This window comes from Hyperolius riggenbachi, chromosome 7, assembly GCF_040937935.1.
Source record: "Hyperolius riggenbachi isolate aHypRig1 chromosome 7, aHypRig1.pri, whole genome shotgun sequence".
In the NCBI taxonomy this organism is placed as follows: Eukaryota; Metazoa; Chordata; class Amphibia; order Anura; family Hyperoliidae; genus Hyperolius; species Hyperolius riggenbachi.
The window spans coordinates 204,623,014-204,643,821 of NC_090652.1; the positions used below are offsets into that span (position 1 = coordinate 204,623,014).

A 20,808-nucleotide genomic window follows, 5' to 3' on the forward strand; every position below is an offset into this window, starting at 1 on the left:
ATTACCGAATCTGGTAATGCTTTATGAATTGAGGTCAATATGTCTGCTTCCATGAATCAGGAAGTAGAAACTGTGCAGATTTTAGGATTTGTATCAGCCGTAACAAAGAAATGTTTTTTTTTTCCGCTTAAAGGTTCCTACGCTGTTGTGTATCTTTTAGAGCAGAGAGGAGTTCCGAGTTCAGGTTCACTTTAAAGGGAAACCGAGGTGGTGATGTAAATTAAAAACATAACAATGCTACCTGATCCAGGGGGCTGGGTGGATCAGGTAGCCGCAGTCCCTGCCACACTCCGCCGATTCTGTGGCCTGATAGGGGTCACTTTCAATTCTGTGACCCTTGGGGTCACAACGCTGGAAGAACTGCTATGTGTGTGTCTCACACAGAGCAGCGTGCAGGGAGGCCAGGGAGCGGCAGGGGGAGTGGCCATGGAGAGGCAGAGCTGTGTAATGGAAGTCTGGGAAGGCCTGCAGGGAATACATCACCTCCCTTTGCCTTGAGATTGCATATCGCCAACTTAGCGGGGGTGATAGCACGGAGATGTGGGAGGGGGGAGGAGCAGAGAGCAGCGCGCGGGGGGGGGGGGTGACACAGAGGCATGTCATGCAGCAGGGAACATGCCTCTGTGTCCCATTTGCCCCCCCTGCACCACCTCAGGTTCACTTTAATTATATTATGGATACATAATAATAGACATGAGAATACATCAGAATCTTAGTGATGTGAATTTGTGACTATATATAGTGTATTCCTATTTATTTCTCATGTTTTTATGATGTGTCCCTAAGGTAATTTATAAAAATTATTTTTCTTTTATACTTAACCCCATCCCGACCGCCTAACCCAGATCGATGGCGGGATGGTGACAACCACCTAATGCAGGTCAGTGTCAGGAGTGGTGGGCAGGGATTAGCAGGGAATGCGCAGCAGGGAATGCGCGCATGCACAGTGGTTCCCTGCAGAGATGCGGAGCTCCGTCATCAGCTTACCAGCCTTCAATTGTGGCTAGTAGGCTTTTAAAGTAAAAAAAAAAATATATCCTCTTTGTTTACATCTGTACAGAGCTGGGATCTAGCGCAGCGCTGTACAAGGGACACTTAGCTGTACCTCAGAGCGGCTCACTATCAGATCCCTCTCATAGGCTGATGCCCATGAGAGGACGGGGAAAGTATCGATTGCTAAGCGGGAAGGGGGGAGGGAGGGAGAAATAGGATTAAAAAAAGGGCTCTCATTTCAATAAAAAACAAAACAAAAAATTGCAGCAGCAATCAGATGCCACCAACAGAAATCTCTGTTGGTGGCAAGAAAAGGAGGGCAGATTGGTTTGTATGCTAAGTTGTATGGCAGTGCAGCACACTGTTAAAACTGCAGTGTGCTGAATTGTAAAAAATGGCCTGGTCATGGTCCCCAAGAGGTTAAAAGTCCACTGAAACCACTACATATTTTTGCTTTGTTTTATATCATGTTGAGTATTAAGGGGAAAGTATACTTATTGTGAAAATTACTTGTTAATTGCCATTATCCTGGTGTCTCACTTTGCCACAAAAATGTTATGTGGGCTTTAGGATTGTGTTCTGTCCTTTCAAGTCCTTCCACACAAGACTTCCAAAAATTACAAATCCTGGAGAGCCACCACATAGAATTTGTGCTACTATATAAGGAGCCAGCAACCAATTACCATGTATCTTACTTCCAACAATATTATTCAATTGCCGTCTCATGCACATGTATAAATTTGTTTATTGTTCGCCTTAGCTACATAATTTAATGAGGTCACAAACACATTTAAAAAACATACATGTTAAAACCACTACCTGGCCAGGAGTACTTGCTTTTCTTAATTCTAAGGGACCAGACCCGTAATTCAGTGCAGCGTGATCGCCCAGCCTTGGCCTATGCAAAAAACGCTGCACCATATGGGTCAACTAGGTCCTCACCCACCACCGTTACACCATGCACACAGTGCGCTCGATAACCGCACGTTGTTATATTCCTCCTAACGCTTGCCCGCAGATCAGGTCCTCACAGTTGGAATGGAGATAAGTAGCAGCTGGCATATAACCTATCTGCCCCACACAGTACAAAGCGGCTGGCTACACTCAGGCTTAGCAATGTGACAGCGTCACTATAGTGGCTTTGAGTACTTGCGTATTGTGATGGCTGCTCCGGTTTCCAGACCTGCAGTGCACTGGGTCACGTTTGTTTATGCGACTTTCCGGGAAGGCATCATCCATCCACACCTCTGTAGTTCTCAAACTTGGGACTCTGCAGCAATGTTTCAAGACGGAAGGGGATCCCACATCGCGGAGTATCGCTCAGCGTGCCGGCGTTTTCATGTGGTGGGCCAGCGCGAGCACTCCGGCGGTAGCCACGCCTACCGACGCGTTTCGCCCCGCCCACGGCGCTTTCTCAAGGTAGCGAATAGCGGACGGCTCAGTTGTTCCTCCTCTTGTACCGAGTCACACATGCTCCTCCTCCAGCTTGGGTTTTCCATGGCAACCAATGCCTTCATATCCCCATACGTTTAGGTAGCGGTGGACTCAAAAGGCAAAGAGGTTGGCGATTTAAACTCATTGGTTCCTTCCTCATTAGCGTAGGGCGCAGGATGCCCCCATCGACGTGCCCCTGATCTGGCGGTAGAACCGACCATCAAAAGAGAAGCAGTTAAGGCTCAATACCAGGTCCAGGGCATCACATATAAACTGATTATGCTGTGAGGATTCTGGAAAATGCTCATTCAAAAAGAAAGCTGTAGCAGCAATCCCCACTTCAATGGGGATTGAGGTATAGAGTGATTCCACATCAATGCTCACGATGTAATCACTCTCACATATTTCAACTGTGCTTAGTACTCGTAGGGCATCCCCAGTGTCTCTCACATATGATGGCAATTTTTCTACCATACCTTTGAGCTTGAGGTCAAGATACCTCCCCAACCTCTCCAGTGGCCCTTCATTACCCGATACGATGGGGCGACCGGTGGGGGGTGTCGGACTTTTGTGGACCTTGGGTATTGTGTAGAACACCGGTATACGGTATGTATCAACACAACAGAATTCATATTCATTCTTAGACACAACACCCAGGTCCCGACCCTCATCCATCAGGTGGTTCACCCTGACTTAATTGCTGGAAAGGGATCGGAAGAATGAATATGAATGGCCTGGTCATGGTCCCCAAGAGGTTAAAAGTCCACTGAAACCACTACATATTTTTGCTTTGTTTTATATCATGTTGAGTATTAAGGGGAAAGTATACTTATTGTGAAAATTACTTGTTAATTGCCATTATCCTGGTGTCTCACTTTGCCACAAAAATGTTATGTGGGCTTTAGGATTGTGTTCTGTCCTTTCAAGTCCTTCCACACAAGACTTCCAAAAATTACAAATCCTGGAGAGCCACCACATAGAATTTGTGCTACTATATAAGGAGCCAGCAACCAATTACCATGTATCTTACTCCCAACAATATTATTCAATTGCCGTCTCATGCACATGTATAAATTTGTTTATTGTTCGCCTTAGCTACATAATTTAATGAGGTCACAAACACATTTAAAAAACATACATGTTAAAACCACTACCTGGCCAGGAGTACTTGCTTTTCTTAATTCTAAGGGACCAGACCCGTAATTCAGTGCAACGTGATCGCCCAGCCTTGGCCTATGCAAAAAACGCTGCACCATATGGGTCAACTAGGTCCTCACCCACCACCGTTACACCATGCACACAGTGCGCTCGATAACCGCGCGTTGTTATATTCCTCCTAACGCTTGCCCGCAGATCAGGTCCTCACAGTTGGAATGGAGATAAGTAGCAGCTGGCATATAACCTATCTGCCCCACACAGTACAAAGCGGCTGGCTACACTCAGGCTTAGCAATGTGACAGCGTCACTATAGTGGCTTTGAGTACTTGCGTATTGATGGCTGCTCCGGTTTCCAGACCTGCAGTGCACTGGGTCACGTTTGTTTATGCGACTTTCCGGGAAGGCATCATCCATCCACACCTCTGTAGTTCTCAAACTTGGGACTCTGCAGCAATGTTTCAAGACGGAAGGGGATCCCACATCGCGGAGTATCGCTCAGCGTGCCGGCGTTTTCACGTGGTGGGCCAGCGCGAGCACTCCGGCGGTAGCCACGCCTACCGACGCGTTCCGCCCCGCCCACGGCGCTTTCTCAAGGTAGCGAATAGTGGACGCCTCAGTTGTTCCTCCTCTTGTACCGAGTCACACATGCTCCTCCTCCAGCTTGGGTTTTCCATGGCAACCAATGCCTTCATATCCCCATACGTTTAGGTAGCGGTGGACTCAAAAGGCAAAGAGGTTGGCGATTTAAACTCATTGGTTCCTTCCTCATTAGTCCAGAGCTTCATACTGACAATGGCACATGCTGGTGCAGTTCCTTTAGGTGACTTAGCACCAAAGCTTTTTCACATTAGTGGGGATATTTAAGACGATTAAAAAAAGTATGCCAGATTTAAGTCTGTGTTCAATCCCCTGGGTGTCAACGTTCCCAGGCGATAGATCCAGGTCTGTTCGATCCTATACAGATCTTTTTCAATGTCGCCACCACGAAAAGGTACATGTTGCTTCAATATGCCCTTAAAGGTTAAACCATCAGGCTTTCCATCATGGTGATCCCTAAAGTGCTTCCCCAGGGGGCTATCAAGATCTTGATTGTGAATGTTTCCCACATGGTCACCTATACGTTTGCTAAGCCTATTTTTTGTTTTTCCTATGTATAGGAGATTGCAAGGGCACTTGATGGCATATATAACACGTGTTGAGTTGCAGTTTATATTCTCACGTATGTCAAAAGTCTTAGTCCCATTAAAATTGGTGAAGGTTTTGCCTCTCTCCACATATCTGCAGTTTACACATGACCCACAGGGGAACATCCCCTCCCTTATTGGATATCTATCTAGCCATGTCGCAGACGATGTGGAGTGGTACTCGGACCTCACCAAATGGTCTTTCAGGTTCTTTGCTTTTCGTGCAGTCATAAAAGGTCTATTACCAACACGGTTTTTTATTTCACTATCCAACATAAGTACATGCCAATGCTTTTGAAACGACTTTTGTAAGTCAAACCAATGTGGTCCAAAATCAGATACAAATCTTATTACATCATTGGAACGAAAAGTGTTTTTCTTTCTCTTTTTTACCATAATTAAGGAATCCCTTTCTTTTTCAGCTACTGCTTCAATTGCCTCCTCAACTATTCGTTCAGGATACCGCCGTTGGCTAAAGCGGTTTTTTACTTAATCCGCCTCTCTAAGATAATCCTTATTCAGAGAGCAATTACGCTTGATTCTTACAAACTGACCCTTAGGAATTGCTCTTTTTTGTGAAGGAAGATGGAAGCTTGAGTAATGTAGCAGGATATTTCCTGCAGTGGGTTTGCGGAATGTACAGGTTGTCAACTTCCCATCTTGTTTCCTAACCATCAGGTCCAGGAAGGACAAAGCCTCCTTATCGTACTGATAGGTTACACGTATATTTCTCACATTGGATTGCAGTCTGTCTACAAATTCAACCAGCTGTCGTTCTGTACCCCGCCAGACCAGGAGCACGTCATCTATGAATCTCAGCCAGAGCACAACATGGCTCCGGTAGAGGTCCATGGGGTAAACATCCCGCCGCTCCCAGAGCCCAAGATGCAGACAGGCATATGCTGGGGCGCAGGATGCCCCCATCGACGTGCCCCTGATCTGGCGGTAGAACCGACCATCAAAAGAGAAGCAGTAAGGCTCAATGCCAGGTCCAGGGCATCACATATAAACTGATTATGCTGTGAGGATTCTGGAAAATGCTCATTCAAAAAGAATGCTGTAGCAGCAATCCCCACTTCATTGGGGATTGAGGTATAGAGCGATTCCACATCAATGCTCACGATGTAATCACTCTCACATATTTCAACTGTGCTTAGTACTCGTAGGGCATCCCCAGTGTCTCTCACATATGATGGCAATTTTTCTACCATACCTTTGAGCTTGAGGTCAAGATACCTCCCCAACCTCTCCAGTGGCCCTTCATTACCCGATACGATGTGGCGACCGGGGGGGGGGGTGCGGACTTTTGTGGACCTTGGGTATTGTGTAGAACACTGGTATACAGTATGTATCACACAACAGAATTCATATTCATTCTTCCGATCCCTTTCCAGCAATTAAGTCAGGGTGAACCACCTGATGGATGAGGGTCGGGACCTGGGTGTTGTGTCTAAGAATGAATATGAATTCTGTTGTGTTGATACATACCGTATACCGGTGTTCTACACAATACCCAAAGTCCACAAAAGTCCGACCCCCCCCCCCCCCCCCCCCCCGGTCGCCCCATCGTATCGGGTAATGAAGGGCCACTGGAGAGGTTGGGGAGGTATCTTGACCTCAAGCTCAAAGGTATGGTAGAAAAATTGCCATCATATGTGAGAGACACTGGGATGCCCTACGAGTACTAAGCACAGTTGAAATATGTGAGAGTGATTACATCGTGAGCATTGATGTGGAATCACTCTATACCTCAATCCCCATTGAAGTGGGGATTGCTGCTACAGCTTTCTTTTTGAATGAGCATTTTCCAGAATCCTCACAGCATAATCAGTTTATATGTGATGCCCTGGACCTGGTATTGAGCCTTAACTGCTTCTCTTTTGATGGTCGGTTCTACCGCCAGATCAGGGGCACGTCGATGGGGGCATCCTGCGCCCTACGCTAATGAGGAAGGAACCAATGAGTTTAAATCGCCAACCTCTTTGCCTTTTGAGTCCACCGCTACCTAAACGTATGGGGATATGAAGGCATTGGTTGCCATGGAAAACCCAAGCTGGAGGAGGAGCATGTGTGACTCGGTACAAGAGGAGGAACAACTGAGCGCTCCGCTATTCGCTACCTTGAGAAAGCGCCGTGGGCGGGGCGAAATGCGTCGGTAGGCGTGGCTACCGCCGGAGTGCTCGCGCTGGCCCACCACGTGAAAACGCCGGCACGCTGAGCGATACTCCGCGATGTGGGATCCCCTTCCGTCTTGAAACATTGCTGCAGAGTCCCAAGTTTGAGACTACAGAGGTGTGGATGGATGATGCCTTCCCGGAAAGTCGCATAAACAAACGTGACCCAGTGCACTGCAGGTCTGGAAACCGGAGCAGCCATCACAATACGCAAGTACTCAAAGCCACTATAGTGACGCTGTCACATTGCTAAGCCTGAGTGTAGCCAGCCGCTTTGTCAGGGCCGGATTTGTACTTTTGACCGCGCGGCTAGGCCAACTATATCGTCTGTATGGTTGTTAGCTCTGTATGCCCAATGAGAATTCTCCTTACTTTCCATCATTGATGTCACAGACAATAGCTATTTTAGTAATATGCGTATAGATTATATGTTATGTTTTGAACTTTTATAGTATGCTTGCCATCTCCTTAATGATGGACCCATTGTGTCACCATGAGAGTTAGGCTGATGTGTACCTGCAGGATAGAGCTTATGTATCTTGTAGGGACATCACAAGTACAGGACAGTGAGTTCAAAGGTTAAAGCTGTCCTTGTAGATAAAGATGGCTGTATAGAACAGCTTTTCTGCCACTCACTGAGCCGCCCCTAAACTTCTGGTGCCCTAGGCCATGGCCTATGTGGCCTTGCCAGAAATCCGGCCCTGCGCTTTGTACTGTGTGGGGCAGATAGGTTATATGCCAGCTGCTACTTATCTCCATTCCAACTGTGAGGACCTGATCTGCGGGCAAGCGTTAGAAGGAATATAACAACGCGCGGTATCGAGCGCACTGTGTGCATGGTGTAACGGTGGTGGGTGAGGACCTAGTTGACCCATATGGTGCAGCGTTTTTTGCATAGGCCAAGGCAGGGCGATCACGCTGCACTGAATTACAGGTCTGGTCCCTTAGAATTAAGAAAAGCAAGTACTCCTGGCCAGGTAGTGGTTTTAACCTTTATGTTTTTTAAAATGTGTTTGTGACCTCATTAAATTATGTAGCTAAGGCGAACAATAAACAAATTTATACATGTGCATGAGACGGCAATTGAATAATATTGTTGGAAGTAATCCACACAAGACTTGTGCACAGCCACATTGTCATGCTGAAACATAAAATTACACTCTAATAACTGGCGACTGTTTGACTGGAGAATCTATGTCAGGGGTCTCAAACTCAATTTACCTGGGGCCGCAGGAGGCAAAGTCAGGATGAGGCTGGGCCGCATAAGGAAATCAATCAGCAGCTCCCCCCCCCTCCCCCCCCCCCCCGTCCCTTTCATTGATTTTTATTTCAAAATCAAATTCACACTGAAGCAAACTATTTTACCTTATAGTTCGCTTCAGTGCTCCCATTACAAGTAAGCTGCCGCGTCCCCACCGCAAAATGAGGGCTGCAGAGCCCCCAAATCGCTCGGGGGGCAATCCGCCGGCATTTCCTGGAAGGGGCAGAGCTTTCAGCTTCAGCTCTGCCCCTCCTGACGTCAATCGCGGCGCATCGCCGCCTCTGCCCGCCCCTCTCACTCTTCCTTCACAGAGAGGGGGCGGGCGATTGACGTCAGAAGGGGCAGAGTTGAAGCTGAAAGCTCTGCCCCTTCCAGGAAATGTCGGCAGATTGCCCCCGGGCAATTTGGGGGCTCTGCAGCCCTCGTTTAGCGGCGGGGATGCGGCGGAATACTTGGGAGCACTGAAGTGAACTATAAGTAAGCTTTTGCTGGCGAGGGCCACAAAATATTGTATCGAGGGCCGCAAATGGCCCGTGGGCCACGAGTTTGAGACCCCTGATCTATGTGCTTTGGAAGAAAACATATAACATACACTGTATTAAATAGTATCTCTTGCAACTTATGAAAGACAACACCAGAGACAAATATATTGCATCCTGAAGTATCTGCCGAATACACTAAGAAGTGATAAAAACTATCTTGTGTATTTTCCTTCATAGATCAGGAGTCATTGATAAAAGTGGAGAATCATCCCAGTGAAGAAGTCTGTCAAGATACTGCTCAGCTGATCTCATCGCTTGCATCTCTTCAGCCCAAAATCTTTGCACAGTTACAGGTTGGTGAATTTAACAATAGAATAAAAAACAATGCTTCATCTTTTTCTCAATTTCAGCATCTAGGTTTATACAATTCTTGCTACTTGTGCTTGCGGATGTGTTCAAGTGATGAAATATGTACCTGAGTTAATGTATAATGTCGTTCATTGCTTATGCCTGGATCCAGCTCATATTTTCATGCAGCAATAGACAGGGGGAGGGAATGCTGTGTGCACTGCTAGAGATTTGGGGGTCTGCCTGTGACTGCTGGATGTTTGAGGGCATTTCTTTAAAGCGGAACTGAAATATGATTAAAAAAAAGAAAGACTTTCACTTACCTGGGGCTTCTGCTCGCCCCCGCACCGTGTCTGAATGATCCGGTCCCCCGCAGCAGCCACCGCAGGCGCGGTCAACGGCCTTCGCGCCTGCGCGTACATGGCCGCGCACGTCCTCATTTGCACTGCCATCTCTGGGAGCGTCCTACGCAGGCGCAGTCCAAGCGAACCTCATACTGCGCCTGTGCAAGTCGCTCCCAGCGAGACCGAGGACGTGTGCGGTCAGGGTCGCGCAGGTACAGGGGACGGCCATTTGCAGTCAAGAAACTGAGCCACAGCGGGGGACCGGAGAATTGTTCAGAGACCACGCTGGCACAGGGAGGCTGCAGGAGGCTAGCAGAAGCCCCAGGTAAGTGAAAGTCTTTTTTTTCATATTTTAGTTCCGCTTTAAATACTCGGGAAGTGGCTTAGGAATATAGGACTCTGGGTGAGCCAATAGAAAGTAGAGGTACCTGTGACTATAAACAGGGTGAAAGGGACTTACTATGATTTCTAACAGATTGCTTGGCACTGTTACTGCTGGCAGTGTGTCAGAGTTGTGGAAGATGCAGAAACATCTGGGTCTGGAAAAAGCGATAGACAGTGTGTATGTATGTCTCACATATTTTTCATCTACCCTTTCACTTTTATCCGCTCCAGGATTTTTCTACTCCCGGAGACAAGTGCTCAGACGAGCAAAGGAATATATATATATATATATCAGGGTTTTGCTGATTCCCCTGGGAGGATTGCTGAGATGGGAAATAAAAGCGCAATTAACACAGCATGGGTCACCCTGATCTGGGATGAGCACACAGCTGTATAAGCTCGGCTGCAAAGGTTTCTTGATTTCTGCTAAAAATTCTACTATATTTGAGTTTGTTGGTCCAAGACAAGTATAGACTTGTCTTGCATATAGATTTGTGGTGGTTATCTTTAGTTGTTTATTTGTTTATGTTTATTTCCTGTATATAGTTTGTATAGCACAGATAAAGCTTGGTAGTGTTCTTTTTTCTAGAAGGCAAAAACATCTGTGTGTTACAGTGTGTGTGAAGCTTGTCCTTGTGACTACTGACAACCTAGGGCATAGGATGGTAGGGTCGGGTGAGGTTTGGGGAATTCTGTGATTGTTGTTGGCAGGAGGTGATCGCCGTATATTCTGGCAGGTTGAGGAGTCTCACTGACAAATGATCAGGTGTTCCCACATCCAAACACATCCATCTCATCATGTGACATCTTATTGTATGCCTTTGCTGTTGTCTAGTCACTGAGAATGTAACAGCAGTGGAGGCAAAGGCCAAGTGATGAAATGCAGAGAGGTGAAAGCAGGTTACAAAGGGAGTAGTGGATCATGTGTAACTTAAAGGAAAACTTAAGTGAACTATAAAAAATTAGATTTACTCACCTGGGGCTCCCCTCAGCCCCCAGCAGCCGATCGGTGCCCTCGCAGCCCCGCTCAGATGCTCCTGCATCCGCCGGCGAAACACTTCCGGTTTGACCGTCACCGGCCGACAGGCATGGGAACGCGAGTGATTCTTCGCGTTCCCAGCCTGTATATCGCCCCCTATACTGCTATTGCGGCCACCTGGGAAACATGGACATTACGTTGCACATTCATTTGTAACTGACAGCTGCTGATATATAACTGACAGAGCAACTGGTGTATTTCAGTTCTGACAAAATATTGTCAGAACTGGAAGGGATCACTGTAAGAAGAAAGTGGTGAGCTTCTGAGAGGAACGGTCGGTGAGGTTAGTATGTAATATTCATTTGCAGCTACGTTGTGTGTTTATTTTAAATAATTTTCCTCGCTTCACGTTCCCTTTAAGGAGAATTCATGGAGAACCCCATGATTAATTTGATCAGGTCACTTATTTGTAAATGAAAATGTATTCTCATTGTGGCAACATATTTCCATCTCACTTTTGCTTCCTGTGGAAAAACAGGAAGCAGAAGTGTAACAGGGATTGCAAGATCGCTACTAGCCAATCAGACTTACAAATCAATCACACCTTAAGGGGAATTTCTGAAGAGCAAAATGATCATCTCTGATTATCACTGACTTTTCCTGCTTGTTCTGAGCAGGTATTCATAATGGCAACTTGTTTTCTAAAGCAGTCTTTTATTTATCAGATGCAAAGCTTCGGACTCAATACTATATTTTGGGATAGCGCCCATAACCTTTAACTCAAACTAAGAGATATCGACATTTGTACAAACGTACAGTATTTAGCATTACAATTTGAATTTTGTAATGAGCAGAAATTGATTGTATCTTCATAATGTATTGCTTAAATGGGACTCATATGCTGTTTTTTATTTTCTGAAGGGACTTCAGCTGCAGCCATCATTCACATCAGCTGATGGAACTACTGCCCTCATCACAGTGAATCAGCCAGCGTCCACATTCACAGCTCCTGATGAAACAACTGCTGTAATAACTGTGAATCCCCAAACACAATCATTTACACCATCTGATACAGCAACAGCCCTCATTACAGTAAATCACCCGGCTCCATCATTTACTTCCTCCGATGGATCAACAGCACTTATTACAGTCAATCACCAGCCTCAGTCATTTACATCACCAGATGGAAGTGCTTCTCTCATTGCAGTCAGCCCTTCAACTCTACTGAACACTGGAGTGAGCAGGCAGCCACTTATGTTTAGTCACTTACACAACCAAGCAGGTGACTCTTCTGGATCCTCTGTCACTACTCTGCCAGCACCGGGGCACAACCTAGTCAGCATGGGACAACTGGTAACTGTGGAGGATGCTTCTGGCATGACAGGAGAAGTGCACCAGATTCTACTGGGAGAGATACATCCAATTCCTATCAGGATTGTAGATAATCAGCCAACAATTGGTGAGTAGATCTACCTCCAGTTCATAAAAAGGATCCCTTGTAATATTTTGTAATTTGGCAAGTTTACCACAGTATGTTACCACTACTTACTTCTTTCCCACAGCTGACTTCTGCTGCTTGATTTTTGCTGGTAGTAGAAATGATATCAACAATATGCACAGATCACAGATAATTTGCAGTATTTTTGCCAAAAGTGCACCGACACCTCAGCCAGTCATCTAAAATACTTTCAATTTACACAAAACTAATTTCTTTCAATGTCTTTGTCTGATCAACAGAAGTATTATTCCCCTGTGGGAGGGGAAATCAGTGTGAACAGGAAGTTGACATAAATTGTAATTGGCTACTTGCGTCTGCACAAGGCCTTGGCCAAAGCTATTGATGCCTTCTGTATAGTCAGGCTGTTGGAAAATGTGATATAAGGAGGAAAATGTACTTTAAATAGGCTGGTCAGCGAGACGCAAATAATTTTGAGGTGATGCAAGATTATGCAAATGTTTTATATGTACGTGTGCTGCGTAAATTTGAAGCAGAGATGCAATTTGATTGGTCCAATATCCAAGATGCATACATTTGCATCAAAAGTTTGCATAATTCTACATCAACTCATAATTACAGTGAGGAAGATAAGTATTTGAACACCCTGCGATTTTACTCGTTCTCCCATTTAAAAATCATGGAGGGGTCGAAATTCACAGTGTAGATGCATTCCCACTGTGAGAGACGGCATTAAAAAAAATCATTGTATGATTTTTTTAAAGAAATTATTTGTATTGCACTGCTGCACATAATTGAACACCTGAGAAAATCAGTGTTAATATTTGGTACAGAAGCTTGGGATTATATGAGGGGTACAATGTGGGATTTTAGCTGACAGTGGGTTAATTTCAGTGCTGTTATGTAGCTATGGAATACCTAAAGTGCCAGCAGTGAAGATTTCCGATGATGGCACTTGGATTTGGCACCAGTGGGAAAGACAACGTAAAGGGAGTATTGGTAAGAGTTAGGCGCTGATGCTGATGGCTGGAATCAAGGGAGAGGATAAGGGGAGGTTAGTTTTATTATTTAGAATCAAGTGTTAATCAGGTGATTTACTGCTAAGGGATAAGGTTGGGGATGGTAGTTTTGTAGGCGTCATGAAGGGGTAAACAGTGCGTGGGAGAAGAAGGATAAAATTAGGCGTCAGGAAACCGGCCACTCTGGGCTGGCGAGCCCGGCTAGTTGTAATGGGAGTTTGATCTCTCCCCAGTCTTTTTCAGCAGGCAGCCTATCTTGATTCCAGTGATTTGTGCTGAGTGTGCCGTGTGCATAAAATGTTGTTATATAAGAATCACTATGTGCTGCTATTTGGGACATGTTATCCCCTTGTCTTGTCAAAAGCTGTTTTTTTCCTTGAAAACCTCAATAAAACTATTTGAAAAGAAAATTAGGCGTCAGGAAAGCATTAACATTATGCAGGGAGCGGTTAGGAAGGGGGGCATTTTATTATGGGCATCTGTTAGCAGAATCTGAATGACAAAAGAGAGCATAAGCATGTTTCAAAATAGCCAAAGAATTATGGCATGGTTATCTTCTACTGGACACTCATATTGTGGTTACCATCTATGAAGCAGCTCTGCATGGTGCAAAATTATGAGCAAATCGGGCAATATCTTTCTCCCCATCATATCTCCGATAGGGACACTGTAGTGAGAGGGATGTGAAGGCTGCCTTTTTTCTTTTAAACGTTGCCTAAAGTTGCCAAGACCAAGGAGCTTATTGTAGATTTTAGGAAGAAACCTGACGACATTTAGCCACTTATTAATGGGAATTGTGTGGAGAGGGTCTCAGACTTCGGCTTTTTGGGAGTTACCCTCACAGAGGACCTGACCTAGGGGTCACATATTGCTGAGGTAGTGAGAAAGGCCCAACAAAGACTTCTTTTTGAGAGTGCTCAGTAAAAAAAAAACATCTCTGAGAAACTGCAATGTTTAACACAGAGCTTGCACTGAAGACCAATAAAAACATATCCATGTAGAGGGGGCGCATGCGCGGCGCGGAGGAAGATGGCGGCTTAGGCTAGGAGCTCCGTGGCGTGCCCGCATCAATAAGCTAATATCCAGCTCCCAGACCGCATTTACCACGCTAATTCTGCCCAATCCTGGTGCCTAAAACCCAGCAGCACTCGCATGAGACGCTCCAAGAGGCTTAACACTTCTGCAAGCCGAAAATTGGAGTCATATTTCCTGAGGCCCTCGGCACACGCTGCGCAACCTAAGATGGCGGCTAAAGCGCAGAAGGGAGAAGCCACGGCAGAATACATCACCAGACAAGCCTTAGAAAGCTGCTTCGCGGACTTCCAAGAGAAGATCTCCTCGACCGTGAAGGAGGCAGTGTCTTCCGCACTAGCCGACCTCCGGTCCGACATTGCAGCAGTTGCAGCCCGCACCTCAAAGAACGAAACAGCTGTGGAAGATCTCCAAAAACGCTGCACACAGCTCGAGGAGAAAAACGGTAAGCTTACCGATACTATCGCAGACATGCAGAGGGCCCAAGAAGACCACGAAAACAGGGACCGTAGGTCCAACTTAAGGTTTAGAGGGGTGCCAGACACAGTTAAACCAGCTGACATCAAACCATACCTAACTGATCTTTGCAGCACTATATGTCCGGATATCGAACTATCCATGTGGCGCTTTGACCGCGCACATAGAGCAATAGGCCCTAGACCCGAAGGAGCCCCTCTATTGAGAGACATAGTAACTCGCTTTCATTATTTTGAAGCAAAGGATGCTATTTCACTGGCAGTGAGAAACCTACCTTCCTATTCATTTAAAGGACATGATATACAAATCTTCAGTGATATCTCCCCAATCACGCTAGCAAAACGTCGCAAATTGAAACCAGTCACTGCATTACTGCGCGACAAAGGCATCCAATATCGCTGGGGATATCCGTTTAAGCTGATAGTTGTGAAAGAAGGTACATACCACGCTATATCAAATCCGGATGATGCACCCGACTTACTAAAGGGCCTGGGACTAAACATGCCGAAGGTTTCTAAATCCTCTACCTTCAAGCCTAAAGGAAATGGGTCCCCGGCTCCCTCCTCAGATGAACCTCCTGGGCACTCCACATCATGAATACTATTCTGGTTGCAAAACTTACTTAGGTTCTCTGTTCCTTATTGTCACTTTGAGACCGCAACTAATCTGGAATAATGGCAGCGGGTACGCCAGGCCCGGTCTGATCTGCCTAAACCTGACGTTGCCCCCATGCTTCCCCCCTCATGGCGCGAAGCGGGTCGCGCCCGAGCAAGGGGTCCATGTACCCTTGCCTCATACATTACTGTATTGAATGTTATTGTTATATTTGCACTATGCTTCTCGGTTTTGTTAACCTTACTTTTCTTTACAGGTTTAGAAGCAGACTGCAAATACATTAGAATATATAAGACTGTGTGGGGGGCTCTCTTCCCCCAGGTAGCCTTTACTTTTTTCTTCTCCTTGCTCTCCCTTTTTCTATCCCTTTCTATCCACTTGGTCAATCATGGGGTAACTCGAACGCCACTAGATTATGATCACTATGACGCTCCCTGGGATCCAGGTATATTGAAGCTAGCATTTATCTCCAACTCCCAATGGTGAAATTAATAACATTAAATACTAAAGGCCTAAATTCAGTCCGCAAGAGATACTTAGCTTTAAGAGATATTGAAAAAACTAATGCGGATTTCGTATTCCTACAGGAAACACGTTTTTCATCTACAAACCCAGGATACCTAAAAAGCAAAAAATATCCCACTTCATACCTGGCTAGTGCTACGGCTAAAAAAGCAGGTGTAGCTCTTTTGATTCATTATAAGTGTCCCTTTATAGTATCTTCGGTACAAAGTGATCCCAGGGGTCGTTATTTAATAGTACAAGGCACACTTCACAGGACTAAATTGGTTTTGGTATCCATATACGCCCCCAATGATCACCAACTGCAATTTCTAGAAAAGATCTTCCAGAAAATAGAAAAAATTGGCTGTCCCAACACTATTTTGGGCGGGGACTTTAATCTGATAGCATCTCCAACCAGAGACAGGAAATCAGAAGCGGTACCGACCTCATTCCCTTCAATCTGTAATGTAGCATCCAAATTTAGACTTTTGCTTAAAAACTTTGGCTATCTTGACGCCTGGAGGGTTCTGCATGCCACCGACCTGGACTACACCTTTTTTTCTCACACATCTCATTCCTACTCCAGATTGGATTATTTTTTCATTTCCCCCCCTTTATTGTCGACCCTTACTTCCTCAGCTATAGGCCCCATTACGTGGTCTGACCACGCTCCACTCGACTTGGTTCTTAATTTGGCGCAAAACCTCCAAACCCCATCGGTTTGGAAATTAAATGACAGCCTACTAACAGATGAGGAAGTAGTCCTTAACCTTGAAGAGAGCCTCAAATTCTACTTTGAGACCAATGAAGGCTCTGTCTCATCCTTTTCCACGGTATGGGAAGCGCACAAATCTTTTATTAGAGGCAAACTGATAGCTATAGCCAGCGCAAAAAAAAGAGATTATCAAAATAAAATAAAAAACCTATTAGATAGCATCATGGAACTGGAGGAACTTCATAAAAAAAACTCCTCTATAGTCACATTCACCCTCCTAGAATCCAAACGGAGAGAACTATCAGACTTGCAATACGCAAAAGTGGAAAGGTCACTTCTGTTCACCAGACAACTATTCTATGAAAAGGGAAATAGAGCCCACACCATTTTGGCTAAGAAGCTGCGGGATATTAAATCAAGAAACGCAGTCTTCGCCCTAAAAGATAAACGGGGTACAATCCAATATGACCTCCGAAAAATCGCTTCTTTATTTAGAGACTATTTTAAATCAATCTACAACATTTCAAGCTCAAATTCTCATAAGACAGTCCCCTCCAGTGACATTTCCACTTACTTAAGATCCTGTAAACTTCCCAATATCTCTCCAGCTCAGCTGGAAAGTCTAAACCAAGATATTGATTGTGAGGAGGTATTTGAGGTCCTTAAAAACCTGCAACCACACAAAGCACTTGGCCCTGATGGCTTCACAGTAGCCTACTACAAGAAATTTAGATCCATTTTATCCACAAAACTAACTTCACTTTTTAATGGCTTCATGGGGGATGACCTCATCCCCTCCACTATGATGCAATCCCACATGGTACTTATTCCTAAACCAGACAGAGACCCTCTGGAAATGACAAATTACAGACCGATCTCACTTTTAAATGCAGACTTAAAGATTTTCTCAAAAGTCATGGCAAATAGATTATCACCCATGATGCCCTACTTAGTTAACGCTGATCAAGTCGGATTCATAATGGGCAGATATGCAGGCGATAACATCCGCAGGGCAATTAATCTAGTTGACCATATAAATCATAATAATTTACCAACGGTATTCCTGAGTCTGGATGCGGAAAAGGCCTTTGACAGGCTTAGCTGGGACTTTCTGCTCCAGACTCTGGAAGTAATGGGCATCTCAGGCACCTTTTTAAATATAATCCAAAAGCTCTACTCCAAACCGAGCGTTGCTCTAAAAATACCACACACTAATCCCCATGACTATTTTACAATCTCCAATGGAACAAGACAGGGCTGCCCCTTGACCCCCTTGCTATTTGCTTTGTCTATTGAGCCCTTAGCTGCAAGGATAAGGGACAACCCTGACATCACTGGTATAACAATAGGCAGATCCACATTTAAAATTTCGCTTTACGCGGATGATGTCCTCCTGTCTTGGTCCAACCCATTTACATCTCTCCCGGTGCTACATGCAGAGCTCTCCAGGTACGGCCGACTATCCAACTATAAAATTAACGCTAATAAATCTGAACTCCTTCCCTTTCACTTACCACCACATACGATTGAAGCCCTGAAAGCTAATTTCCCATACAAATGGCAAAGTTCCCACCTTAAATACTTAGGTATCCTGATCCCTAACCACACTTCTCATCTTATCAAGTATAACCTATCTCCAATCATCACCAGGGTGTCCTCAGACCTTCTCAAATGGCAGGACTATCACATTTCGTGGTTTGGCCGCATGGCAGCCTTTAAAATGAACTCTCTCCCTAAACTACTATACGTCTTTTCAGTATTACCTTTTTGGATCCCCAAATCCTATCTAATACCCCTACAGAGATCCCTGTTCAGATTTATATGGCATTCTCGTCCCCCCCGAATAGCTCGCTCAATCCTCACACTTCAAAGACAGGCTGGGGGGCTATCAGTCCCAAACATATATAACTATTACCTAGCTAGTCAGTTAAGACAAATGATAGCATGGTGGGAAAGGGGACCACACGCTAGATGGGCCCAAATCGAATTTCATGCACTCAAACCACTCCACCCTAGTGCCCTGCTTTGGGGATTAGGATGTAAAAATAATCCAGCTCTCAAAATATATTCCTCATTAACAGCAAATCTACACTTGTGGTCCTCTCTAAGCAAACACACCTCCTTGTTCCCCAAAACATCTAGCTTCATCCCTATTTTTGGTAATCCCTCTTTCCCTCCAGGTATGAATGCACCTCCAACATCCATATGGAAACTTAAAAATATCCTCACTATTAGAGACTTATTGGACCCTTTTACTGGCAAGCTCTACTCTTTCGATACGTTAAAAGAAAGATTGGATTTAACAGACTCTTACCATCTACAGTATCACCAAATACGCCACTTCGTTCATTCAATATCTCCCTCGCTAACCTTTCTACGAATATCTGACTTTGAATCCATATGGAGCGGAGGACCCAAACAAAAAGGCCTTATATCCATGCTATACACGTGGCTAAACGACCCAAAAAGATCGCAACCAGAATTTCAACATAAGTACATGAAGTACTGGGATCAAGCTTTTCAAACCAACACAACTTTAGAATCCTGGACTAAGATCTGGCAAAACGCACCTAAAACGTCCATTTGTGTTCAGACAAAAGAAAACATTTATAAAATATTGATGCTATGGTATAAACCCCCCGTCCGCCTGAACAAATGGATTCCGTCTATATCTTCAGCCTGCTGGCGAAACTGTGGGAACGCTGGATCTCTGCACCACATAATGTGGGACTGTCCTGTTATTCAAAAGTACTGGTCTGAGGTCTTATCTTATATCAAACGACACTCCGATATAGAAGTCCCACTAGATCCTTGGATATGCTTGCTCGCCAAACCAATGCCAAAGCTTAAAAGTCCCTCACAAAGGCTTTTAAATCACTTCTTAACGGCAGCTCGATGTCTCATCTCCAAACACTGGAAGGACTCTCAGCCACCCTCCATTACTGAACTCCATAATAAACTAAAGTACATCTACAACCTGGAATTTCTAACGGCTAAATTACTAGACAGGATGCATGTATTTAACAAAACTTGGGGCGATATCTCATTTATCTAACCTCTTATTATGGCTCTCTAAGATAATCTTACCTCATGATTGACCCCCCATACAATTTCTCTTCTTTCCCCACCTACCTTCTATGATCTTTTCTTCCCTTTCACATTCTTTTCTCACCTATTCCTTCACTTTGCAGCTAATGTGAGTTGAGTTCTGGAAATTCCTCACAATTTTCAATAGAATAAGATGCTTAGACACACTAGGTTCAATATAGGATTCCCCCCTGACTCAGATCGGGTCCAATCCCTACATGATAATGTAGGTTGTTACTCTCTCAGATTATAATAATAACTAATCCTGTGAAACACGAAAAGCATAATCTGTAAAGCTTACCTGAAACTGTTGTATATTCTTTGAACCTTTTCAAAACTTTAATAAAAGTTTAAATAAAAAAAAAAAAAAAAAACATATCCATGTAGGCTTCACTTATACATACAGTGGTATGAAAAACTATTTGCCCCCTTCCTGATTTCTTATTTTTTTGCATGTTTGTCACACTTAAATGTTTCTGCTCATTAAAAACCGTTAACTATTAGTCAAAGATAACATAATTGAACACAAAATGCAGTTTTAAATGATGTTTTTTATTATTTAGTGAGAAAAAAACCTCAAAACCTACATGTCCTTGTGGGAAAAAGAAATTGCCCCCTGAACCTAATAACTGGTTGGGCCACCCTTAGCAGCAATAACTGCAATCAAGCGTTTGCGAGAACTTGCAACGAGTCTTTTACAGCGCTCTGGAGGAATTTTGGCCCACTCATCTTTGCAGAATTGTTGTAATTCAGCTTTATTTGAGGGTTTTCTAGCATGAACCACCTTTTTAAGGTCATGCCATAACATCTCAATAGGATTCAGGTCAGGACTTTGACTAGGCCACTCCAAAGTCTTCATTTTGTATTTCTTCAGCCATTCAGAGGTGGATTTGCTGGTGTGTTTTGGGTCATTGTCCTGCTGCAGCACCCAAGATCGCTTCAGCTTGAGTTGATGAACAGATGGCTGGACATTCTCCTTCAGGATTTTTTGGTAGACAGTAGAATTCATGGTTCCATCTATCACAGCAAGCCTTCCAGGTCCTAAAGCAGCAAAACAACCCCAGACCATCACACTACCACCACCATATTTTACTGTTGGTATGATGTTCTTTTGCTGAAATGCTGTGGTACTTCTACGCCAGATGTAATGGGACACGCACCT

At 44.7% G+C, this 20,808-nt stretch overlaps 1 protein-coding gene across 3 annotated transcripts in view; it reads left to right on the forward strand.

Moving 5' to 3' along the window:
* CARF (calcium responsive transcription factor) overlaps window positions 1-20,808 on the forward strand; it is a 125,933-nt gene that overhangs the window by 101,715 nt on the left and 3,410 nt on the right. For all 3 annotated transcript variants that reach the window (XM_068245022.1, XM_068245023.1, XM_068245021.1), the window contains exons 13-14: window positions 8,924-9,039; window positions 11,663-12,200. In XM_068245022.1, coding sequence (XP_068101123.1) covers window positions 8,924-9,039; window positions 11,663-12,200 — 654 coding nt within the window. The remainder of the gene's footprint in view (window positions 1-8,923; window positions 9,040-11,662; window positions 12,201-20,808) is intronic.